Here is a 26,077-nt window from a genome sequence, read left to right as displayed (position 1 = left end):
TGTTTATGAACTACTTTCTAGTTTGCTTTAAGATTATGCTTTAAGATTGCTTTAAGATTATGAATGTCAGTATTGTTTTTTATTTCCATTTGTTACTTTTTAAAATCTTTGACCACCTTCAGATATTGCAATCTGACACAATCATTTCTCCCTGTAAACCCACGTGATGAGTTATAATGTTAGTGAAGTTAACGAGGTGCGTCTCCTCTCCTTCCCAGACTCTGAACCATGGGAAATGTGGAAAGCCAGAATGGGGACCATACCTTCTATGGCAATGAACATGGCCACCTGTCTCGCAAACACTTGTCTCGCTCTCTGCGCATCACCAACAAGCAGTCCCGACGCTCCCGCCACGCGTCATCAGGGAAAGTAGAGCACAGGAACTCTGAGACCAGCACGCGCTCCAGCAGCACCCCCAGCATCCCCCAGTCCCTGGCCGACCACGGCCTGGAGCCCTTCAACGAGCCCGATGTCCTGGCCGGCTTCGGCAGCCCCATCTGGGTGGACCGCGTGGCCATGAACCTGCGGCCCGTCTCCTTCCACCACGACCTGGCCAGCCCCGCCTCTCACAGGGACAGCCTGCACGTGAGCACCTCGCCGGGCCTGGTGCCGCCGCTCTCCCCGGGTAGGGGGGTGTACTCGGGCGAGGTCACCTACCTCCAGAAGACCAGAGATGGGCCCAGGGACGGCGTCAGCTTCAAGAAGAAGAGATCCAAGTCTGCCGACATGTGGCGCGACGACAGTCTGGAGTTCTCCCTGTCCGACCTCAGCCAGGAACACCTGACCAGTACGGAGGAGATCGTCGACGCGGCGGACGAGAGGGACTACGGCGTCTGTGACGGACGCCTGGTGTCCAGCCCCCAGGGGCCCGAGGCCCTGGACGCAGCCGACAGAGCCAATTCTCTGGACGAACTCTACGGCCTGAAGAGCCCTGCCCGCAGGCAAGCCCACAGTCGATATGCCAAGTGGCACGATGCCAACAGGGCTGCTGCCAGGGGGGGAGAGGACAACAAGATGCTCTCCCCGTCGGAAGAGGAGGGGAGCTGCTACGGCGCTTACACTCTGCCCTGCCGGCGTTCCCACTGCCTGTCGGAGGGACTCGCTAGCCACCAGGCCGCCATGTGTGCCAGTATGCAGGGCAAGAGGGCACAGACCATACAGGTAGGAAGTACACTCATTTCATCTTCTGTTTATTCAGTTTGACTGATCAAATGACTAGTTCCACAGGAAACAGAAACATATTATTACAGGGAGTTTGTTTTAGTACTCGTGTTTATGTCTGTCTTTCTCTGTGAATTATGTAAGAAGTTTGTTTACATCTATTTTAAGAGCTTCACAGCTAGCAGGATGTTAGGGACGTAAAACCACGCCCCCACAAACAGCTCTGGGCTGTGAAGTAATTTTTGGCGTAGTGGCAAAGCTCGGTATTGCAAGTCATGTGATGCCATGGGGGCCAAGAAGACTTATTCCTGATAGACATACGTGCGGAAAGAAACATCTGGGTAAAGAAACAAACGTTCACCTGGGTGTCACTCAAAGTCAAAAACGTCTCTTTGAATTATCAACTTTTAAATCATTGGGTCCATTTTTCTTTGAAGCCACGGAAAGCCGAGTTTTTCAGAGTTTCTTTCCCCCTGTATGTCTATGGCAGCGACACGCTGGTCTGTGGGAAAGATGGACAGGCGAGGCCCGGAATCACACTACCCCGGAAGTAGTATTCAACTTCATCCAGTTCTCTTAATACCCCTTTGGCCTAAAACACATGTACATAACCCCTCATGGGTTCGAGTCTGCAAAGCTGCTCAGAATCCTAATGTTCTCTGGTTACATCCCAATAAGATTCCCTGAACACTTCTTCCCTTATTCCTGTTTCATAGCGTCTGAGCTACTAACACTCCTCCGCTGAATCCGTAGAGCAGATGATAAATCTCCTAAATAGATTCAACGATAAAAGGTTCCTTTCTGTTTTGTCTGTCTGCGGAGGGAGACCGCAGCAGAGTGGAGGGGCGGTGCTTAACCCCCCCCCGTTTGAAATGCCTGGGTCTTTTGTCATGGTAATGATGCGAGGGCCTTGTGGAGGAGGGTGACTGTACGCCCGTGTGGCGGCCCCGGCCCTGTGGGGCACCGTTCGTTAGCGTGCCTGAATAGAGCCCGGCATAGTTTGGTCATGTGACCTCAGATGGAGATGCAGAGTTCGGCAAAGCCTTCTCAAATCCCCCCATGAGCCCCCAGCCCCCTGTATTTGGGAGAGGGTAGGACCTGAGGGACACATGGAAGGGCAGGCTGCTCTTACGTCAGGGCGATTACTCCGTTGTAAACCTCTGATTTCAAACCCAGCTACTCAGGATTAGAGAGACGCTCGGTAGGCCGCGGTAGTCGGTGTCTTTAGCATGTTAGCATGTTAGCCTTGAGCGATCTGCTGCTCCCCCTGCGTCTACACCTTCAGCATGGTCTTCACTTGAGGGAGGAGCTTGTTCCTAGATAGGTTGAGCCGCCCGGGTCGGCGCCTGACCTCACCTGTGCTCGCACGGTCACGCGGTGTTGCAGGATGTCACGGCCAGGGAGGGCAGCGAGTATGAGGACAGTGGCATCGACGGGGTGACGGCCGGCCAGGAGCACCAGTCGCGGCGCTACAAGGCCATGTCGGCCTCTTACTCCATGTGCTCGGCGGTGGGCCGGAGCGCCTTCGCCGGCAGCGACAGTGGCAGCAGCAGCGGGGGCGTGCCGAGCGACGGCGTCCAGGGCGTGTACGAGAACTTCCGCCAGGAGCTGGAGATGAGCTCGTGCCAGCCGGAGAGTCTGGAGGAGGCGGGGTCAGCCCTGAGCGACGAGCAGAGCACCATGAGCTCCGCCTACCAGTCGGGCCCTCTGCTCAGCGTCGCTCAGGGAACCGTGAGGAAGGCGGGCAGACTCGCCGTCAAGAACTTCCTGGTGCACAAGAAGAGCAAGAAGGTGGAGTGTGCCACGCGTCGCAGGTGGAAGAGCTACTGGGTCTCACTGAAAGGTGAATCAGAAACCTTCCGTAGTCTTTCTACTGAGGTCTTATGCTGTGTTCACACCAGGCGTGGCGAGAAGATTCACTTTCTATGTAAACTCGCCGCGCCGCAGGAAAAATTCACGCCCGGTGTGAACACAGCATTACTGTCTTCCGTTTCAATTACACACTGCATGCATATCATGCATCACATAAGCAGGTATCACGGTTGGCTGAAGAGGTCAACTATTGCAATTTAGAATTCATGTGTGTTGAGTGATCGTTTTCATTCTGATCTCGTGTTAAATGATGTTTACCTTGATCTTCTGATGATGCCACATGTGGAATTCAACCATGCTGCACTTCTTAATCTTGGCCACTGGAGAGCAGAATTTAATTGCTAAAACGAAACAAGCCTGTATTTATTTATTTAGTTATTTACTGCACTTTTAAATGTTTATTGGTGAAGATTAATCCCCTGTTTTGATTTCCCAGGTTGCACCCTGTTCTTCTATGAGACTGATGGCCGTTCTGGGATCGACCACAACAGCATTCCAAAGCACGCTGTCTGGGTGGAGAACAGCATTGTCCAAGCAGTCCCAGAGCACCCCAAAAAGGACTTTGTGTTCTGTCTCAGCAACTCTCTGGGAGACGCCTTTCTGTTCCAGGTGAGATAATGTCTCTTTACTTTGTTGATCACTTTGTTGTTCAATAAATGACAACATTGTGCTTTTCTGTTTGTTCTGTGACAAATTGACAGTACTACTGTCCTGTTATTCCCTCATTAATGGACTCTTGTCACACTTGCTGTGAAGGACCTACACAAAGTTAATGAAGGACCTATTATTTATATTACTTATTATTTATACCCTACCCACCCCTACCCACCCCTACATATTCCAGAGGGAAGCAAAAAGCCAGTTCACCCAAGGGCTGAATAAGTGAACTGTAAAAAAGTCTTCCCTGACCTCTCGAGACGAGTCGATCGAGCGAGCTCCTCGAAAATGTTTAAGTGTTTTGGCTAAGAACATTTACAGAGCAATAAACATGGGCAGAGTAGAGTAGATAAATAGTTACAGAGACGTTGCCTTAATAGGATATTTAAGTGTATCATATAATAAGGTAGACAGGCTCCTAAAGAATGTACAGTAAACTAGGTAAAGGCTCTAAACAGAAGTGGGGAGACAAAAAGCAGAGAGCCAAGAGTAAAAAGGGGGGGGGGGGGTGACTTGATAGGGACAGCTGGCGACACACAGCGCCTCCTCCAGGAGCCATAGGGAGACATGAGTAGGACCTTGACTGTGAAAGGGGGGGGCGGGGGACTTTCCGGGACCACTACAGCAATCAGGGGGACTGCAGGTGACAGAGGGGCATCCACAGGACCTGGTTTGACCTTTGAACCCTGCCTTCCCCCGCACAGACCTGCAGCCAGACGGAGCTGGAGAACTGGATCACGGCGGTCCACTCCGCCTGCGCCGCCGCCATGGCCCGGCAGCACCACCGGGACGACACGGTCCGGCTGCTCAGGGCCCAGATGAAGAAGCTGGAGCAGAAGATCGACATGGACGAGAAGATGAAGAAGATGGGGGACATGCAGCTGTCGGCCGTCACTGACGCCAGGAAGAGGAAGACCATCCTGGACCAGGTACAGCTCTTTACTCTCTCTCTCTCTCTCTCTCTGTCCCTCTCTCTCTCTGTCTCTCTCTCCCCACCCTCTCTCAACAACTCTCTCTCTCTTTCTCACTCTACCATCTCTTCTCTCTCTACCCATTTCCTCTCTCTCTCTACTCATCCCCTCTCTCTCTCTCTCTCTCTCTCTCTACCTACCATCCCCTCTCACCAGCTCTCTCTCTCCACCCCCTCTCAACAACTCTCTCACTCTACCCATCTCCTCTCTCTCTACTCATCCCCTCTGTCTCTCTCTCTCTCTCTCTCTCTCTACCTACCATCCCCTCTCACCAGCTCTCTCTCTCTCCCCACCCTCTCTCAACAACTCTCTCACTCTACCCATCTCCTCTCTCTCTACTCATCCCCTCTGTCTCTCTCTCTCTCTACCTACCATCCCCTCTCACCAGCTCTCTCTCTCCCCACCCCCTCAACAACTCTCTGTCTTTCTCACTCTACCCATCTCCTCTCTCTCTACCCATCCCCTCTCACTAGCTCTCTCTCCCTCTACCCATCCCCTCTCTCTCTCTCTCTCTCTCTCTCTCTCTCTCTCTCCCCACCCCCTCTCAACTACTCTCTCTGTCTTTCTCACTCTACCCATCTCCTCTCTGTCTCTCTCTCTCTCTCTCTCTCTCTACCCATCCCCTCTCTGTCTCTCTCTCTCTCTCTCTCTCTCTCTACCCATCCCCTCTCTGTCTCTCTCTCTGTTTTCCAGACGTGTATCCCGTCTAGAGAAATCTGGGTGTTTATTGCAGAGACAAGTTTACTGTTTGTTTTTGTGCTTCCATTATGCAGTTGGCACCGATAAACCGGCCCCATTTTTCTCACAATTAATTGCAAAGTTCATATTGTCATTAACGGCACTGTTTACATGAGAGGCAGATCAAATGGCCTTGTGATGTTTCGCGAGTGCCAATTCAGAGCGGTTTGTTTGCCAGTGTCATGGTTTCACATTGTCGCAGGCTGAATGGAAGTAGGCCCTCTCCTCAGAAAGCCCCCACCCCCCTGTCTGTCTGCCAGAGGAATGCACAGTGTTGTCTCTCTCTTCTGGGGTACTTGGTAGTACTCTCTCTCTCTCTCACTCTCTCTCACTCTCTCTTTCTCTCTCTCTGTCTCTCTCTGTCTCTCTCTCTTTCTCTCTCTTTCTCTCTCTCTCTGTCTCTCTCTGTCTCTCTCTCTTGCTCTCCCTCTCTCTCTCTCTCTCTCTGTCTCTCTCTCTCTCTCTCTCTCTCTCTGTCTCTCTCTCTCTCTCTCTCTCTCTCTCTCCCTCTCTCTCTCTCTCTCCTCTCTCTCTCTTACTCATCCCTAAGGAGTACTTAGCAGTATTGTCTCTCTCTCTCCTCTGTGTTAGAGGGTACTTGGCAATGATACAGGCTCTTCCACCCTCTCTCTATCTCCCCTCTGGCAGAAACTAGTGCCGGACCTTGACTGGTCGCTAATCCCAGTATCCTGCTCCTCTGCCCAGTCAGGCACAGGGAGCCGGTCAGAGGCACGGTGAGCAGATTGGCGCTACAGCTCCCAGAAGCAGAGGAAAGGCTTGTCCCCATCTTAGACTGAAGGTCACAGACAAAGGACATTGTTTGAGTGAAGCGTTCACAGACCACGCGACATCAGCCTCGGCAAACCGCCGTAGCTTCCGCCCCGTCTCGTGACGACGACAAGTTAACAGGATGTTTTTTATTTTTATTTTTATTCTGCTCGCCCTCCAGATCTTCCTGTGGGAGCAGAACCTGGAGCGGTTCCACATGGACCTGTTCCGGTTCCGGTGCTACCTGGCTAGCCTGCAGGGCGGAGAGCTCCCCAACCCCAAACGCCTGCTGGCCTTCGCCTCGCGCCCCACCAAGCTGGCCATGGGGCGCCTGGGCGTCTTCTCCGTCTCCTCCTTCCACGCCCTGGTAACCGCTCACCCCACGGCCGCCTCCCCACTGTCACATGACAGCATCGTGCGAATGAAAAGGAGGGCTTCGGCGCTCTTGTAGTAAAAGTAGCTTTCAGAAGGTGCTCTTTGGATGTCAGGGGAAACATAGAATTCATCAAAAAGGTCCAAGGCTTTAAGACTTTTAGCCCTGATGAAGGCCCCATGGCCGAAACATGTTGGCTGTTTTATTTTATTCTGTTCTAAGATGAACTAGCCTATAAGCTTTTTAATCAAGAAGAGTGCCTTGGACCTTTTTGATGAATTATACAGCGTTATGTCGGGGTGAATAATATTGGACCCTACACACTTAAAATAGGAGTTGAAATAAATATTCAACTGCTCCCTCTCTTGGGTGTGGGAAATGTTCTCAGTACTTATCAAGCACCACCAACTCCAATATTCCAACAGTTCCAGGACAAGTTTTGTTCAGTGGTGGGCTGTTTAAGAGCACCAGTTTTCGATGGTGTGCCGGCCTCCTCCACAGCGCTGAGGTAATCGACTCCCACTCAGGAGCACAGTAGGCGTTGGTAGCGGAAGACAACATTTGTTGTTTGGTACGGAGCCCAGTGTTGGCTGTAAGGTGGCGTGTTTCTTGCCGCCCACAGGCGCGGTGGACCAGGTGGGTGTTTGAGTTCTAAGACAGCAGGACGGAATGATTAATAACAAACGACATCGTCAAGCAGTTGCCCATGACTGCTACATCAGTCTGGTCTCTGGGGCTCTTTCTCCCTCTCTCCCACCAGACACAGCGTTAGCACAACGCGGGGGAAGATGGAGCCAGCAGAGACGGAATGAAGCAGCCCAACTTCAGTTTAGAAATATGTCCTTTTTCGTTCTTTGTAATTTCAACTGTTGCCCTGGGAGTGTTTTCAATTTTTTTAAGTGGCTGAATAGAGATTTTCAGAAGACAGGAAACAACTAAAGGAAAGGTCTTCCTCAGCATGGCCAGTACCGCCATGGCAGCTCATTATCTTCATGAGGTGTCACCCCCACATAGCTAGGACGTCATCCATATCACTCCAGAGATGCACGTACACGGATAGTATTGTTGAGGCACATGACACTGACACGGAATCGCTCCACCTCAGGCCTGGTGTCCCTCGTTGGGCACAACTCCACGTGTCACGGTGTCACGTCTCCTACTCGGTAATAACGCTGTTTGGGGCGGCCTAGGTGGCGGCGCGCACAGAGAGCGGGATGAGGCGGCGCACGCAAGCCATGGCTCGCACCTCCAGCAAACGGAAGAGCAGGTTCTCCTCTCTCTGGGGACTGGACACTACCTCAAAGAAGAAAACCAAAGGCCACCCCAGCATCAACCAGGTACAGACCGTCACGGAATGGATTGCACGGCGCTATGAACAAATACTTTTTTCTTTTAAACTCTTGGCGTATTCAGGCCTTGTTGACGGTGAATTCATATCTTCTTCTGCCCCTCCCTCTGCAGGTCTTCGCTGATGGCGAGGGGCCTGTGACGACGCCCCTGGGCGGCCTGTATGTGGACTCTGACAGGGAAAGGGTGGGGGTGAGTAGGCACCGTGTCATAGTTTGGCAGCAAGTTTGACATACAAGCATAAGTCCAAGCACATCTGGAAGACGCTGGTGAAATACCTGGTCCTTGACAACGTTTCATTCTCCGTCTCCAAAGTAAAACAGTTGGTTATTCGCCCTTGAAAAGGTATGGTACCAGTAAAGGTCATACATCAACTGTACTGGGAACATAATCACTATGTATGGCTAACTGGCACTGCCATCATATGCCATTGCCCTAGTCAAATTCCTAGTATGTGTAAACCATATACTATACATGGCGAATTACTGTACTACTGTTTCAAAGCTACAGAATCATAATTTTATCTACATTCAAGACTTAGAAATAGTCAAATGTAATCTGTTCATATTTGAATGAGACATAGCAGGCTGAATGAACCATTTATGTCTTACTAGAGAAGTGATCAGGGGGGGGCCAGAAGCTTTCCTCGGCTGAACACAGACAGCAACATCTGGGTGTTTGACCACATCACGCCGTCCTGGGTGTGCCTGCCCAACGACCAGCCCGTCCTGGCCATCATCCACCCCGGGGAGTCCGCTCTCTGTGCCCTGGAGATCATCTGCAAGGTAACTCCCAGTCCCAGTCCCAGTCCCAGTCCCAGTCCCAGTCCCAGTCCCAGTCCCAGTCCCAGTCCCAGTCCCAGTCCCCAGTCCCCAGTCCCAGTCCCAGTCCCCAGTCCCCAGTCCCCGTCCCCAGTCCCCAGTCCCCAGTCCCCAGTCCCAGTCCCAGTCCCAGTCCCAGTCCCCAGTCCCCGTCCCCAGTCCCCAGTCCCCAGTCCCAGTCCCAGTCCCAGTCCCAGTCCCAGTCCCCAGTCCCCGTCCCCAGTCCCCAGTCCCAGTCCCAGTCCCAGTCCCCAGTCCCCGTCCCCAGTCCCCAGTCCTCAGTCCCAGTCCCAGTCCCCGTCCCCAGTCCCAGTCCCTAGTCCCTAGTCCCTAGTCCCAGTCCCAGTCCCTAGTCCCAGTCCCTAGTCCCAGTCCCTAGTCCCAGTCCCCATCTGACCAATATCTTCTATAGCCATTCACAGCATATGAAACAGAAATCTCTGTCTCTGTCAGTCCCATCACTGAACTAATTACTATATCATGTACTGAAGATAATGCCCCATTGTGTTGTATGACAAACTAGAAAAGCACGATCACACATCATAATCCACAAAATGTCAGGTTCATTTAGGGGCTGTAGTACTACTAGTGAAATGACTCTGAAATAATCTGCTGAGTCAGTGTTGTAGAGGGTTAGGGGTAGTGTGGGTTATCCTATTGTTGAAGGTTAGTGTTATCTTGCTTAATGTAGTACTTTTTCACTGGTCTATTGTTAGCAAAAAGATCTCTCAGGAATGAGAATATTTTGTGAAGCTACGTTTTTCATGAGTGTGTTGTAATCAGTGGCGGGGATCTGTATCCAACTTTGGGGGCGGACATTTACATTGAAATTTTGCAAGAGTATTTTTTGGGGGGACATCTTCCTACGCGGCTGTATGGTCATTTGAATGCCACTACCCCAATCTAAATATTGGAGGGGACAATTTTAATGATCTCAAATATTGGGGGGGACATGTCCCCCCTGACCCCCCCAGGATCCCAGCCCCTGGTTGTAATTAAGCTGCTGGGTTGGGTTTCACGGTTTGAGAAGTTTCTAGAGCTGCCTCAAAATTCCAGCATAAGAACCTGGCTGTTTACTCTGAGCCAATTCCCCTCCTCTGCTGTGTCCTGTGATCCACAGGCTCACCAGCTGGATCCCACCAAACATTACTTGCGCCTGAAGTTCCTAATTGAAAACCAAGTACAGTTCTACATCCCCAAACCAGAAGAAGATGTGTGCGACTTGGTATGTTTAGATTTGCTTTCCACATATAATCTCATCTCCTTCTTTCCCCCGCTCACGAACACGTATCAAAACTTTGAGTGTAGAAGTACTGGCTTTATAAAGACAGGCTCCATATGAGAATGATTACACTGCATGTTTGAGGAGTCCCTAGATATTGAGACATTGACTTGCAAATCTCCTGTGATGGTGAAACCTCACGTGATGAATTATTAACAGGTCTGTCTGTCTATCTATCAGTCTATCTACCGATCAACCTCTATCTATCTATCTATCTATCTATCTATCTATCTGTCCGTCCGTCCGTCCGTCCGTCCGTCCGTCCGTCCGTCCGTCCGTCCATCCATCCATCCATTCATTCATTCATTCATTCATTCATTCATTCATCAATCATCAACTGTATCTATCTATCTATGCTTCACTGCACCCTATAAAAACTGTCTTGAAGGTTTGTTGCTCTTCGAATACAGAAAATTTGTGTTCTGTTCCCTTCTGTCAGTAACTCACACACCGGAATATAAATAAGGCTCCTTCTAAAGTGATTGGTTTGTGTTATATAAGATATTCATTTTTGGCCTCTTCACAGCTTTACAAAGAGATAGAGCTCTGCTCCAAAATAACAAAAGTCATCCAGTTCGACCGCGATGTGTCCTGTATGATTGGCTACGGTAAGACATATATCAGATGCTTTTTTCCCCCTGCATTAGTCGTTTCAATATCCTTAGGGTTATGAAAAATCCCTGAGATGTGCTGTAATGATGGAGTCCCTCCTCCCCACCTCTCCACATCCTGCTCTCCCTCCCATCTCTCCTCCACATTCTCTCTCTGCTCTCTCTCTCCCCCCTCCCCTATCCTCTTCCATGTCCTCTCTCTCTCTCCCCCATGTCCTCTCTCTCTCTCTCTCTCTCTCTCTCCCCCATGCCCTCTCTCTCTCTCTCTCTCTCTCCCCATGTCCTCTCTCTCTCTCTCCCATGTCCTCTCTCTCTCCCCCATGTCCTCTCTCTCTCTCTCTCTCTCTCCCATGTCCTCTCTCTCTCTCTCTCCCCCCCATGTCCCCTCTCTCTCTCTCCTCCATGTCCCCTCTCTTTCTCTCTCTCTCTCTCTCCCTCCCCCCATGTCCTCTCTCTCTCTCTCTCCCCCCCATGTCCCCTCTCTCTCTCTCCTCCATGTCCCCTCTCTTTCTCTCTCTCTCTCTCTCCCTCCCCCCATGTCCTCTCTCTCTCTCTCCCATGTCCCCTCTCTCTCTCTCTCTCTCTCTCTCTCTCCCCCATGTCCTCTCTCTCTCTCTCTCTCTCTCTCTCTCTCTCCCAGGTTTCTCCATCTCTGTGGTTGAGGAGGATGGGGTGCAGCAGCTCTACATCACCGACGTGAAGGCGGGCGGATTAGCCTTCGCCAAAGGTTCAGTACCCTTCATTTCCCATCAAACGAGCTCCTCTCAAAGATACTCAATCTCTTTCTGTGGACAGAGCTGAGATTGGCAGGACGGGCAGAGGACAATCTATGATTAAACCCATCAGACAAAAATATATATTTTTATAAAAGCACTTAAGCACTAGATTATGCTCTTATTCACTTGTTTTAGAAAGGAGATATACTGACTTCCTACGTTTAATGCAATTATTACAGACAGGCAGGCAGGCAGGCAGACTGATAGACAGGCAGGCAGGCAGACAGACAGACATGTAGGATAGGGCAGGCAGGCAGGCAGACAGACATGACAGACAGACAGACAGACAGACAGACAGACAGACAGACAGACAGACAGACAGACAGGCAGACATGTAGGATAGGGCAGGCAGGCAGGCCAGTGGGGACAGCTGTTCTTCCACAGTGGCTGACATTTCATTTCACAGGGTACACTGCACAGAGAACTGGGTCATGCCTGTGGCTCAGAAGGAAAAGCAGAAAAGCATAGTCTCACTATACCAGATTTGGAGCTCTCTGGAGTCTGGCGACGTTTACATTGAAAATTGTTGCTAGAACAACACCTAAAACCGACGCTACCAATCAGAGCCACTGCCTACATTTCCAATAGGGTGAAGGACCCACCTTACTGGAAATGATGTCCTCCAAACAAACTGGAGTGGAGAATCGAAACATTGAAATCAAAACATGTCCCTGCCCTAGGAAAGACCGCTCGAAAGACTGATTGATTCTGCAATGCAGGTTTGGTTCTGCAATGCAATCTCCGTTTCCACCCACTTTTAGAAATAAAATCTGGAGGAATGTCTTCAGTCTCTAGTTGAGCGCAGTGTTTAGAGACTGAGGCTACATTCCGAATTGCATACTTCTACTTTTTACTACCAGTACGTACTACAGCTGCCCCAAGAAAGTACACTGTACGCATCCAATTGGGACATACTACCTTGTCATAATATTGCACCTTGAACTTTGACCACATCCCTCGCAGTCCATAAAGTGACATTCATCCAAAGCTGGGATTCATCATAACGCCTCTGGTGTACTCGCACATGTGACGTAATTTCCGCTGCACACAGGACTGTGACAATAGCCAGAAAAGTCTGCTGGCTTGCACACTGCAAAATATGACTAGATGTTGTAGCACATCCTGGTATTTTTGCCATACTGCATGTGGCATACTATGTATCGGGACATACGACAAACCTTTTTGGCATACTATATAGTATGGAAGCATGTGATTCAGAACGCAGCTTGACTCTTGAGCCTAAGAAAAGGAGGATGAATGAATCCTGATGCAATACCATACATGGCCAACAGGGGCTGCTGTTATGACAGGCCATGAACATGCATTAAATGTTTGTTTATTATAAAATAGAGAAGAATATATTTTACACTGGGGTTGTGTTTTGGTCTTTATTTTCAGCCCACATGCTCAGATGATCATTCATCATCTTGAAAATAAAGTTTGATTTGATCTTAATTGGCTTTTGACTTTGCCAGTAATCCTACAGTCACTGAGTGGCAGTATTGTAACAGTCTAATTGTTATAGATTATGGAAGATTGCCCTGCTCTTCAAGCCAGGAGGGAGCAGAGGCAGTAGAGTGTGAGATGGGATAGACCATGGATGTATTAATAGAACTGGATACAGACCATGGATGTATTAATAGAACTGGATACAGACCATGGATGTATTAATAGGACTGGATGCGGTCTCTACGTTGAGTGAAGCTTTTTGAACAGGGCCACCGACCCCTTTTTGACATGCGCAGTTGTGTTTTCTCTCATCACAGGCATGCGCAGTTGTGTTTTCTCTCGTCACAGGCATGCGCAGTTGTGCTATTGTGTGTGTTTCTTGTTGACCCGGCCACGTCCACAAAGTTTACACGTTCATGTGGATTTTTAATGCGTGTTCACCGCTCTCCCCACTGTATTGCATGTCCCTGCATTAGCATTGTTAAGTGATAAAAAAATGATGCAAACAATAATTGCATGGTGCAAACTGTTCGTGACGGCGACGGGGTCTGAGAAAAGCACAACTGTGCATGTCAAAAGGGGTCGATTTCGGCAAGATGGCGCTGATCAAAATGTTTCAGGAAGTAAATCTCAGCCTGGCCCCTTGGGATAGACTGACCTGTATGAGATCTTCCTGCCCTCTACAGGACTGAATGCAGGAGACGAGATCCTGCAGCTGAATGGGAAGGACTCTTGCAGTCTGAACTTCTCCGACATGAAGGCAGCCTTCTCCCAGGCCTCCTTGGCCCTGACGGTCAACACCCTGCCTTCTGTCGACCGCCGGCAGCTCTGCTACCTGCCACCTCGCCGGTCCGACGCCGAGGACAACCTGTACACCGACATCTTCTCCCAGAGCCAGGGTGAGTGGAGCAGCTCACTGCACTGCCAAACACTGGATAGACAGGTGATCATGCCCTGGAGAATGGGTTAGGTTAGGGTTAGGATAGGTGGTCATGTCCTGGAGAATGGGTTAGGGTTAGGGTAGTTAGATAGGTGGTCATGTCCTGGAGAGTGGGCTAGGTTAGGGTTAGGATAGGTGATCAGGTACTGGAGAGTGGGTTAGGTTAGGGTTAGGGTAGATAGACTGGTGGTCATGTCCTGGAGAATGGGTTAGGTTAGGGTTAGGGTAGTTAGATAGGTGGTCATGTCCTGGAGAGTGGGCTAGGTTAGGGTTAGGATAGGTGATCAGGTACTGGAGAGTGGGTTAGGTTAGGGTTAGGGTAGATAGACTGGTGGTCAGGTAGGTAGTGGAGAATGTAGGTCAGCTCATGCATGGGATACCTTGGGATTTCCTAAAACAAAACAGAAAATGTGTTTTAATAATTAGGACACTGTCCTGCTAGAATTCTGTACACCAGGATCAGTCTGAGCTGTTGAACTCTATGGTGAGCAGGGTATTGAATGTGGGTTTGACAGGAGAGTGAACTGTCGAGCCAGATACCTAGATATTTATATGTGTTGACAAATTTTAGTCCATTTTTGGGAGACGGTGGCTTGGGGTAGGTTCCGGTGGCTTGGTATAGGTTCCGGTTGAAGACCATGCATTTTTTTGTACTTAGGAGAAGTAGCTGTTGAACCATGCCAGGCATTCCTCTGCAAGTCCTACGGTCTTGAGTCCATCCAGCAGGATGCGGTGGTCCACAGAGTCAAAAGCCTTTGCCAGGTCAATGAATCCAGCTGTGCAGTATGAGTGAGATGAGGTATATGATAATTGTGTGCTTGGTCTTGTGCAGAGGAGATCCTGGATGACGGGGTGGGCCTCACGCTGGGGAGCTCGGGAGACAGTCTGGACGACGACTCGGACGCCTTCAGCGAGGCTTACGATTGCAGAAAGGTAAGGTCTTCGGTTTTGTGAAGTTTTAGAGTCTGGAGTGCAGGCTGCATCCAAGGGGACGGAGGAAAAAGATTAACTTTGAAGAGCTGAAGTAGATGCCACGTTGATTAAGCCTGCATTCAACTTCTTGATTTAGTCTGTGATTAAGATTGTTTAATGAAACAGACTCCCCTCATAAGGAACATACCAACTTTTGGGGGAATTAGCTTATTTGCCATCTTCCCCAGGGTGTGGTAATAAAGCGATATGGCACAATAACTTGTGGTATATCATGAATATTGGCACGGCTAGGGGGTATTGTTAGGCACGATGCGAAGCGTATACGTATATCGTAAGGATTCACAAAATAAATACACACTAATCTTAAAAGTAAATGATTTAACTGGATGGTGTGGGGTATCCTTCCTCTGAATTAATTTGGTTACTAAGCAACAGTTAATTCATTTGGAGAAATTATGCTTCTTGTTACTCCAACGTTTCCTGTTCTGCAGGGATGGCTGATAGCAGCTTTGGAGAGAGCTCTGATCTGTGGCCACTGCCCGGTATGATTGCTCTACAGCCCAGCATCAGACAGCTTCTGGGTTGCCGTGCTACCAGTGCTAGTGCTGTAGCTCGCAGTTTGGTTGGGGAAAGTTGCTAACGTAACGTTAATTGAATCATTTTTTGCCTGATCTTGACTGGACGTTAGCTTGCCTGGCTTGCCCCAACCAACCCTAGCACTGTTGTTAGCTAGTTGAAGCTGAAGGCACAGAGTTTCTTGGAAATAAGTAGGGTAATGTTAGCTACCATCAGTCAATAAGCCACTCATTAAAGTCCCATGGCAAGAGGTCCAAAGAGATGGCCGCGCACTTATATCTAAACAAGGCATGATATTTTGCCGCGAGTCATGAATATTGGCATTTTAGAATGAAGGCTCAGCCAATCAGTGTCCGTGATCCAATCAGCGTCTGTGATCCAAACAACCCGTTTTATAAGAAGATACATACAATTCCCTTCTGTTTGCATGCAGTAGGAAGCATTGAGACCTGTTAGAGCCGTTAGCCTAGCTTAGCGCAATCACTGGAAGTGGATTAGAATCATTAGCCTAGGCTAACAGCTAACGGGTCTCAATGCTCCCTGCTGCACGCACAGAGAAGGGTATCTTGTCTGACCCTGGGGAAGATGACAAATAAGATAACTTCCCCTAAAGTTGTCGTGTTCATTTAATACATTTTAATAAACCAAACAAGCTTACCGCCTGACAGGATTAGCTCAAACAAAAATATTATTTCAGCATAATTAAAATGCAATAACGTCCGTCTCTCACAGCAAAGAGGATGACAGCTTTTTCCTTAGCTATGCAAAGAGAACCGGAAGGAAATAATGTGCTAAATGAGATTAAACCAGCAGTGTCAACTCCTCCCGGCACCTGGCAGACTGTTAAGGTGCATACTCAGCCTTCTGAAAGACAGCTGGGCCCTGCCCGGGAGGTGCCACAGGATTGATATTTGCATGGTGTCTCTTCATCTATCTCTGGCTCCCTGTTTAATATAGCCAGGAGGTAGAGGATCTGTGGACAGCAGCCAGGAACTATAGCAGAATATTCAATCAGCTGTGGGTCATGCGTCCTGGCCAGCCCATCGCTGCTCATATGGTGGGGCTGACCACACACCCACGAATTTAGCAGTGAGGTTTTAAACTGTATTATAGTCCAGATCTGGCTATCTGAGTTCATATCAAAATGGCTGTGGCCCACTAATTATTTGCTTCCCGCTGGAAAATATAGGGGTATGACCTATGCCCCCTCCCTTGCTCTCTGTAAAGCATTTGTGTTGCCTCTGTGTATGAAATGCGCTATACAAATGAAGTTTGACCTGATTTGATTTGATAATTATACTTATCCCTGCTACTCAGAAGCTACTATTGTTTTACCATTCTATATTGGTGTGTGTTGAAGTAGAAGAGAAATCCACCCATTCCATCTCATTATCCCCCAACCGAGGGGGGGGGGGGGGGGGGGTAATTAAAATGCTCCCATCCACCTGTCCATCCATCACACTAGCCACAGTTAATTTTTCCCTTTGCCAATACACATACAACTATACTTTGTATATAGTGGAGTCCATTTTACTCAGAGGCCCTGACACTTCCAAACCCACATACTTTTAGAGCTTGCCAAGCTTCCTCGTTTGTCTGGTACTTGTTCTAATATGTTAGGATTCTCATAGGTTAGTGTAGAAGTTAGGTTGGTAGAGTTATCATTGGTTATAGACAGTTGTAGGCTATTTCACCGGATAGATTAGATGGTTCTTGTTTAGGTTGTTTGATAATGCTGAAACCATAATGTTGGTGTGATCATTTAAATAGACTAGTGATAGTGGACCATATGTTGGGTGTCTGTGGGTGTGTCGATGAATGCATAACCTCATAATTCTTGCCACAACGCTGATTGGGTTCACTGCCTGAATGTATCCTCTCCGGAGCACGTGTTAAGTCGAATGCAGGATGATTACTTATGAAAAACACATCTGCTCACCGCGCTCAAAGGACATCGCATCGCTGTCAGGCTAAAGCGAAGCCAGGCTAGTGGATATTGGTGGGGTATGGTGGGGTATGTGCTATTTAAGTGCCCAAAAGTGCTTTTTATATTGGGGGCTGCAACTGTGGCCACCTAAGAGAAAAGGCTTTCATCTTTCGAAACCGGTCTTCACTTCGGTGAGTAACAAAATAATATTTGGCTATCTATATGGACTCTGCACTGCTGTACACTTGAACACTTGAACCAACACCTGACAACACTCGAATGATTGAACACTATGCACAACTGGATATTTGAAAGTTATTTAATTGTAGGCCTACTACCTACATCATGGACACAGATATAGTCATCCATAAATAGGATAAATAGATGAGAATATTATTGATAGACTGATAGATTGATACGACGCATAGTATAGTAAATTTCCAGTGTAAAGTAAGTAAGTAAGTAACCTTTTATTGTCCCGAAGGAGTTTTGTCTTGGGCTATTGCCCGCACTGCAAGCCAACACATATACAAAAAACATATAATACATAAGAAAGGACAGCATGATTGACATCATCATCATCAAGCGCATCCATCAACCCAGTGAACTATTCATTTACCCTCATTCAAGAAATTGATTGATGGACAAGGGGACAAAGGATTTTACTAAATCTATTCAGGTTTCAGAACCCTTAAATGTCTAGCAGCATACCTAGGACTGGAATGAGGAACTGATTAGCATTGATACGACTCTAAGGACCAGCCATTACAAGAATTCCAATGTACCTGTACTTGTTAAACATGGCAAATAAACTTTCTATTTTATTCTGTGCTATTCTACGGTAATATAGACAGAGTGATAAAAGTAAATGGTGCAATGAATGGTTCCTGGTGGGACGGTATACCAGGGCCTTGAATAGTATACCGGCCAGGGCTAAGAGGGGATCTGATGTATCATAATACATACAGCCAACCTGTCAGATTTAAGAGACGACCAGACCACTAATTGACTAGCCATTGTGTGTAGCTAACTTGTTGTAGTTAGCTAACTGTTTACATTTTAAGAGGCTATGTTTATTTACTTAGACGCAGCTTTGTGCTTGGCCGTGAAGGGATGTGAGTGGGAACTACCCCTTGACACTCAAGTGGAGGCACACTTAGCTGTGTGCTTGGCTGACATCTCGGAGTGGATGGCGACACACCACCTCAACCTCAAGCTCAACCTGGACAAGACTGAGCTGCTGTTCCTCCTGGGGAAGGGCTTCCCGCACCGGGACCTGGCCATCACCATTTACGACACAGTGGTGACGCCAGGAATCTGGGTGTGACCCTGGACGACCAACTGTCATTCTCAGCACATATCACATCCATTACATGCTCTTGCAGATTCCTGCTCTACAACATCAGCAGGATTCGCCCTTTCCTCACTGATGAAACTGCGAAAGTGCTCATCCAGGCCCTGGTCATCCCCTGCAACTCCCTCCTTGCTGGGGCCCCGGCGTCAGCCATTAAATCTCTGCAGCTTGTTTATGAAGCAGCTGCTCGCCTGGTGTTCAGCCACTCCAAGTTCTCCCACACAACTTCTGTTCTCTGTTCTCTACACTGGCTCCCTGTAGCGGCTCACATCCATCTTAAAACTCTGGTACTAGCCTACAGGGCAATGAAAGGAACAGCCCCCTCCTACCTCCAGGCCATGGCCAAGCCCTACACCCCCTTCCAACCACTACGCTTTGCTACCTCGGGGTGAGTGGTTTGACTAAACAACACCAGACGTTAGCTTAACAAAATGTTTTTCTTGCGGTGCATACAACTGATGCACACAACGGGGGCTGTGACTGGATTAGTATACGAGACAAGGGAGGTCCAGTATGGGACAAAATTATTTTGCCCAATATAAGGGACGTCCTGGCTATTACTGGACAGTTTGCAACCCTAATATGGAACCTACTTTCATTGCAATTCTGCATCCTAAAGATTCTATTCACACTTTCCTTTTCCTGTAGTCGGCGTGAATAATTCGCTTCTTCTCTGACTCTACAGTCTGGAACCAGACTGGATGTTCGGAGGTGTAGTAGAGATGTCATGACAATGTTCAGTTAGTCTGGAGACGTGCGTATTTGACCTGCCGTGTCCTTTCAGTTCCTGTATCATTCATTGGGGCTGCTGCCTTATCCTAGCCTGGGTCCAGATGTCGCCTTATCCTAGCCTGGGTCCAGATGCCGCCTTATCCTAGCCTGGGTCCAGGTGCCGCCTTATCCTAGCCTGGGTCCAGACGCTGCCTTATCCTAGCCTGGGTCCAGACGCTGCCTTATCCTAGCCTGGGTCCAGACGCTGCCTTATCCTAGCCTGGGTCCAGACGCTGCCTTATCCTAGCCTGGGTCCAGATGTTCGAATCTGCACACTAAGAGTTTGCTGATTCTTGGTCTGGTGTTGCTATGTGAAACATCTGGTTCTCCGATTAAAATATAATCAGCAAAAAATGAGCCCTGCGGGTTCTAACGACTAGCCAATGAGCACCAAGGATGGGACTAACTTCATTGTCAAGCTGTTGTCGAACGTTGTGGAGCCGTGCGTTTGGACAATGTGATTTTAGAGGTGAGCATCTGTAGTGAGAACTCAGATTACTGGAGAGGAGGACGACTGGGAGTAGTAACAAAGTGCAGTTTGTACAGTAGCCTACTACCATAATTACGATAATTACATTACTGTTTCACTTCACGCATCAGCATGACATCATAACGGAATGTCCCTGCCCCATGGAAATCGGTTGGAGTGGAAGCAATGCAGACTGACGTTCTAGAGAGTTTCACGAGTTTACAATTCTGTCTGATATCAGGCTAGCCAAATCCATCATACCCATTCTTCTCATGTTCCCCTCTTCAGCAACCCCGCCCACGTTCACCTCTCTCGCCTCTCCTCTCTTCCCGCTGCTCACTCCTCTCTCCCCTCTCCTCACCTTTCTCTCCTCAATCTCTCCTCTCACCTCACCCCTCTCTCCCCTCTCCTCACATTTTCTCTCCTCACCCCTCCCCTCTCTCCTCATCCCTCTCCTCTCACCTCACCCCTCTCCTCTCTCCCCTCTCCTCACCCCTCTCTCCTCCTCCACCATCCAGATCTGTGCGTTCATATTCCTGTGTGGTGTGTCTGGCTGAGCCAGTCCTGCTCGGCTGCATGCTTGGAGAGGAGGCTCGCTCCTAACCGCTGCTCTCTCTGGACTGGGACTGACAGGATTAGCACTCCTAGTTCACAGTGCTGTAGCTGCCGGATGACTCACTGATGACACGGCGTAGATGCTCACGCAGGTCATCTCCCACCTGGACTACTTCAACTCCTGCAAGGAGAGAGGGAGAAAACGACGTGCTAGTTAGGCAGCTCTGAAGGGAGGGGAGGGGAGCTGGAGGGCTGGAGGTGCCCGCGGGCGAGGAGGAGTCTGGGCAGCTTCGCCCGGTGATCGGTCCTTCATCACGACTGCTCCGCCACCCTCCTCCTCTTTTTTTTTTTTTTTTCCTTTTGAGGAGATAGCAGTGGAGGGATGCGCTGGAGAGAGCCACAGTATAGAAGCAGCTCTCTCCCTGGGCTGACGTCTTCTCCTCTCACCCACCGACCGTCTTCTCTCTCTCTGCCCGTCCGCCCTGTCCCGTCCCGTCCCGTCCGGCCGGCCATGTCTTCCCTCTGGAGTAGCAGCGCCAGGACGAGCTCCTCAGAGTCCATCTCTAACATGCTTCATCCGGTGAGCTGCTCTCTTCAGAACCTCGAGGAGAAAGGAGCGCTCTTGTTATGTCTTAGCTCCTTCTTTTTTTTTTTTTTTTTTTTTTAAAGCGATAGCTTTAGGTTTAGGTTTAGAGGCTCAGGTCTGTTATCCATGTGTTTGAGATGGGAGACATATGTCTACCTCTATCCCTGATGCTTTGAAACACTTTGATTTGAATGAGAATGGAGCCTCATGATCAGTTCTTGTCTTTGCTCCTCTCTCTAATTGTAATCCTAACACATGTTGAGTCGCTCCTCTTTTTCACTCGTTTTTATCTTTTTACTGGCATAAAGTGAGTCTACAAACAGAGGCGACTGTGGGATATTTTGACTCTATGATAGAGATAGTGTTTGGTGGTGGCTGTATAATGGTCTCATGTTCGTAATTGTGATTTTATGATGTTTTTGTTGTAGAATGTTCCTATTTTGTACTGTATGTGTTTTTTATTGTAATCAGGACAGCATTTAAAAAGAGAGCTTGCTCTCAATTGTCTTCCCTGAATAAATAAAGGTTTCAATTGAATTCAATACTGGGGCTGCATTCCAAATCGCATACTTCTGCTTTTTACTACCAGTACATACTACAGCTGCCCCTAGGAAGTACATACTTTGCACGCAGTAATATTGCACCTTGAACTTTGACCACATCCATCACAGTCCATAAAGTGACATTCATCCACAGCTGGGATTCATCATAACGCCTCTGGTGTACTCGCACATGTGATGTAATTTCCGCTGTGCAATGGATTGTGGGTCAGAATAACCAGAAAAGTCTGCTGGCTTGCATACTGCGAAATACGACTGGATGTAGTAGGACATCCTGGTATTTTGCCATGCTGCATGTGGCATACTATGTATTGGGACATACTGCATCATTTTTTGGCATACTATATAGTATGGAAGTATGCCATTCAGAACGCAGCCTAGGTGACCGGTTTGTCTTGGAAGGAGAACTCTGGTGTCCAGTGTTTCAACAATAGAGACAACGGCACGCAAATCTGACCCATCAGTATATTTTAATGATTCCACATGACTTTGATTGATTTATAATTGTCTTGCTTTCTCTTGGTTTCCAGAGAGACCCTGGCTTGTGACATGTATTTGTGTTTAAGTTGGTATTACTAGTCTCACATACAGCCAGAACTTTCTCTTTACTTCTGTTCCAGCGCTGAACAAGGATCTGGCTACAACTGATTATCATTTAGGTAGAAGGGGAAAAAACCCAGTACTTCTTTAACCTAATCACAATCGTCTTGGGCAGCGCTAAACCATTTCCCCCCCCCCAACAATACCCTTGCAAAATAATGTTGGGGAGGGGATCTACTGGTATCTCACAAAATGGCCTCACAACATTTCAGAATGAAGACCCATTATGTTTGTAGAGGGAGGGAAGCAATATCAGGTCTATCAGGGTGTGAGCTGCCAATGGAAACACAATTCCATATGTATTTTGCATAAGCTCAGCGTGTCATCTTACCGGTGTCAGTATGCTCTACTGTGAAATGTATCACAATCCGCTGTGTTTACATGCATGGCAAGGCTTGGATGTGAGCATTGCTCCAGCCTCTTTTTCACTCCTCCCCTGAACTCCCCCACGGAAGCAGGGAAAACGAGCTGGAGCGATGCTAAACACAACAGCTTGTGATACAGTTCACAGTACAGCATACTGACCCCGGTAAGATCACACACTGAGCTTGCTGATAGTTTTTCTTGAGTTTTTCAATGCATATTAACATTCCCTGCCCACTTCCATTCTAAATAAATTTGAGTCAGACGAAAATCTCGATGTAGCTCAATATTTGAGCGATCAATGATTGATGTTAGTCATATCAGAAATAGGGCTAAATGTTAACTTCATCCATATGTTAAAACCTACTTAATGGAATACGACTCTGAATATAGTATATTTATTTACAAATATCAATGTTTATTCCAGTGGAATTAGGAGTAATGTGAACAGTACAGTAGCCAAAACACACTAACAGAAGCCCTACAAGGAATGTAGGAATGAACAAACTGGACCAACTGGTCCAAGCAGCAGTGGGAGGAGTTGTTATGATCATTAGACATTGCAGACAGATTATTTTATATTGTTGGGCGATTTGTTGACGGGGTGGGGGGGGGGGGGGGGGGATTGCAGACCTTTTGTCTTAAATTCTGGATCTTTGGTCTTAAATTCTGAACCTTTGGTTGTGAGGGGGGGGGGGGGTTGTTCGATCGACCCAACCCCCCCCACCTGGCTACGGGCCTGAATAATGTAGAGAACAAAACAACTGCAGTTCCTCATAGCAAAAATTTCCTCATACCTAAAAAATGTCACGAGACATTTCTAAACCCAAAGGAATGAAGCAGAAGTCAATTAAGGTCATAACAGGTGATCATCAGATCAAAAAGGACATGGAGGGGCTGGTGTTTCCATCTTCAGAAGTGTTCGTTTGAATGTGAACAGATAGATACAGTATCTCCAACATAATAAAGAGAACAGGGGAATAGAGTTAAAAAGATTAATCATTTTTATTGACACAGACAGACAGACAGACAGACAGACAGGCAGGCAGGCAGGCAGGCAGGCAGGCAGGCAGGCAGACAGACAGAGACAGACAGACAGGCAGACAGACAGAGACAGACAGGCAGACAGACAGACAGACAGACAGACAGACAGACAGACAGACAGACAGACACACATCAGTGCTTTGATTCTCTCACCTGTCATCTGGATGAACTCTGAGTATTTTCCCTCCCAATTTGTCTTCTGTTCATTCACAGCACAGCTGTTTACACACATACTTTAAACAACAGCACAACTGGTTAGTTTAGTGCAGGATAACCCAAAGGCACTCCACCTCTGGGCCACAAACTCAGATCGTTGCATAGGCCAATTTAGAACCCTTTCAATTTTGGAGCGGATCTGAATTACGGAGCGGATCCACAAATTAAAACAAAACTTTGAGCAAAGCCAGCTCCCCTGTGGGGGCTCTAGAGACACAGGGCTCGGACTGGGGGGCTCTGACCCGATTAGGGCGCCACAGAGCCGCTCAAACATTCACCTCCATTCATTTGGACTTGTTAAATCAACTGCTTTGAATTAGCTAGTTATGCTCATAGCTAGTTAGATTACTGCTGTGGGTTCTGTCATATCCAGCTAGCTAGGAAGCTCAGAGAACAGAGCTGAAGAGCAACCGCTCAGCCGACCCCAGCTGTGTCAAACCCAGCTGCTCATAAACTGTAATGGCGATGCACCACCAGTATATTTTTGACATTTGTCGCTTCTAAGTATCAGCACCCTAATGTCATTGTACACACTGACCACATGCATTCATGGGCGGAGGCCTTTGCTCTCTTAAGCCATTCTGGTGTGTCAATGTTTTGTTACACATGACACTCATATGGTTTTCTCCTGTGTGAATGTCAAGTCAAGCACCATTTTGGATTTTCCATTACAAAAGTCATTAAGCTACAAGGCTGGAGAGGTCATCATCTATTAATGTTTTCATATTGACCCTATTAATGTTCCGGTACCACCAATGTTTGGACCAAAATCTGGATTTGCCCCTGCATGTTGTGGGTTTGCATAGCCTGTGCATCAAAGGGTTAACTGTGTAACCTTATACCAATGTATGTGTATGTGAATGAAAGACATATTAGAGACATTCACTGTAAGACTATTGGTTTCCAAAAATATTGTCTAGAAGGAAAAACGAAAAAAAGATATAGAGTAATCAGGGTTTTGTCATTTTATATGGGAGTATGTTTGTTTATAGAGTGATCACTATCATTAAGCTACTAGAAAGGCAGGGCTATCATACCAAAATATACACTAGAGACATGTAGAAAGACAAAAATACCAAAATTGTTTGGTCACCTTATGTGGTACAGTACCACCAATTTGTGAAAATATCAGTATTGGGCCCCGGAGTAGTGGTGTGAAGCAACAGTGAAGATGAGATGATGACAGAGTGAGATGTGCTTCCTCATGTGTACAACTCCGTTCCGGTTCCCTGGTTCCCAGGTTCCCTGCTCATATGTAGGATACTGGTGGTTCTGTGCTCTGCAGAATACAGCATCAGCCTAATGATAGCCCAGCACGCCTCAGAGCCAGTCTCCTAGGCAACATGTTCTGAATGCAGAAAGGTCTTGATTTTGGTTTTCAGAAAAGATAAATCAGTGCACCACCCAGCTGTCAGTAGGAAGACGAACACAGGGGAAGGCAGATAGATAGATAGATAGATAGATAGATGGATAGATAGATAGATAGATGGATAGATAGATAGACAGACAGACAGACAGACAGACGGACGGACGGACGGACGGACAGATAGATAGATAAAGAGAGCGAAAGTGGTGGAGGAGGAGAGTCACTGTGATGACAGGATGAAAATAGACCCAATGAGTGCTAAGGATGTTTTTTTTTAGAACTCCCTCTCTGCCGCTCCAGCGTGCCTGGTTGTGCCTGGTTGTGTCTGGTTGTGCCTGGTTGTGTCTGGTTGTGTCTGGTTGTGCCTGGTTGTGTCTGGTTGTGCCTGGTTGTGCCTGGTTGTGTCTGGTTGTGCCTGGTTGTGCCTGGTTGTGTCTGGTTGTGCCTGGTTGTGCCTGGTTGTGCCTGGTTGTGTCTGGTTGTGCCTGGTTGTGCCTGGTTGTGCCTGGTTGTGTCTGGTTGTGTCTGGTTGTGCCTGGTTGTGTCTGGTTGTGCCTGGTTGTGCCTGGTTGTGCCTGGTTGTGCAGGCTCAGTGGAGGAGGAGATGGCTCACCTGAGCTGATGGTTCAGCTATGTCTCTGACTCCCCCTGCTTCGTCGGCAGGTACCAGGTACTAATGCTATTACTAAGCCTAACCCTAACTTAATCCCTAATTTTATGTCTCCTCTCTCTCTCTCTCTCTCTCTCTCTCTCTCTCTCTCTCCTTCTCTCTCTCTCTATCTCCCCCTCTCTCCCTCTCTCTATATCTCTGTCTCTATCTCCCTCTCTCTCTCCATCTCTCTCCCTCTCCCTCTCTCTCCATCTCTCCCTCTCTCTCTCTCTCTCTCTCTCTCTCTCTCTCTATCTCTCCCTCTCTCTATCTCCCTCTCTCTCCCTCTCTCTCGCTCTCTATCTCCCTCTCTTTCTCTCTCTCTCCATCTCTTCCTCTTCC

At 48.1% G+C, this 26,077-nt stretch overlaps 1 protein-coding gene across 1 annotated transcript in view; it reads left to right on the top strand.

Moving 5' to 3' along the window:
• Positions 1-228: 228 nt before the first annotated feature.
• Positions 229-26,077, top strand: part of LOC311324794 (rho guanine nucleotide exchange factor TIAM1-like) — a gene marked incomplete at both ends in the record, with an annotated part of 33,477 nt that continues 7,628 nt past the window's right edge. The window contains 13 exons of the mRNA XM_084457387.1: positions 229-1,161; positions 2,548-3,004; positions 3,470-3,642; positions 4,395-4,619; positions 6,349-6,534; positions 7,731-7,877; positions 8,002-8,079; positions 8,502-8,672; positions 9,829-9,933; positions 10,517-10,598; positions 11,242-11,328; positions 13,513-13,725; positions 14,599-14,699. Coding sequence (XP_084313513.1) covers positions 229-1,161; positions 2,548-3,004; positions 3,470-3,642; positions 4,395-4,619; positions 6,349-6,534; positions 7,731-7,877; positions 8,002-8,079; positions 8,502-8,672; positions 9,829-9,933; positions 10,517-10,598; positions 11,242-11,328; positions 13,513-13,725; positions 14,599-14,699 — 2,958 coding nt within the window. The remainder of the gene's footprint in view (positions 1,162-2,547; positions 3,005-3,469; positions 3,643-4,394; positions 4,620-6,348; positions 6,535-7,730; positions 7,878-8,001; positions 8,080-8,501; positions 8,673-9,828; positions 9,934-10,516; positions 10,599-11,241; positions 11,329-13,512; positions 13,726-14,598; positions 14,700-26,077) is intronic.

Source organism: Borostomias antarcticus, assembly GCF_949987555.1.
Source record: "Borostomias antarcticus genome assembly, chromosome: 1".
Classification (NCBI taxonomy): Eukaryota; Metazoa; Chordata; class Actinopteri; order Stomiiformes; family Stomiidae; genus Borostomias; species Borostomias antarcticus.
Note: the sequence above shows the minus strand (reverse complement) of the source record. Positions and strands in the feature narration are given on the sequence as shown.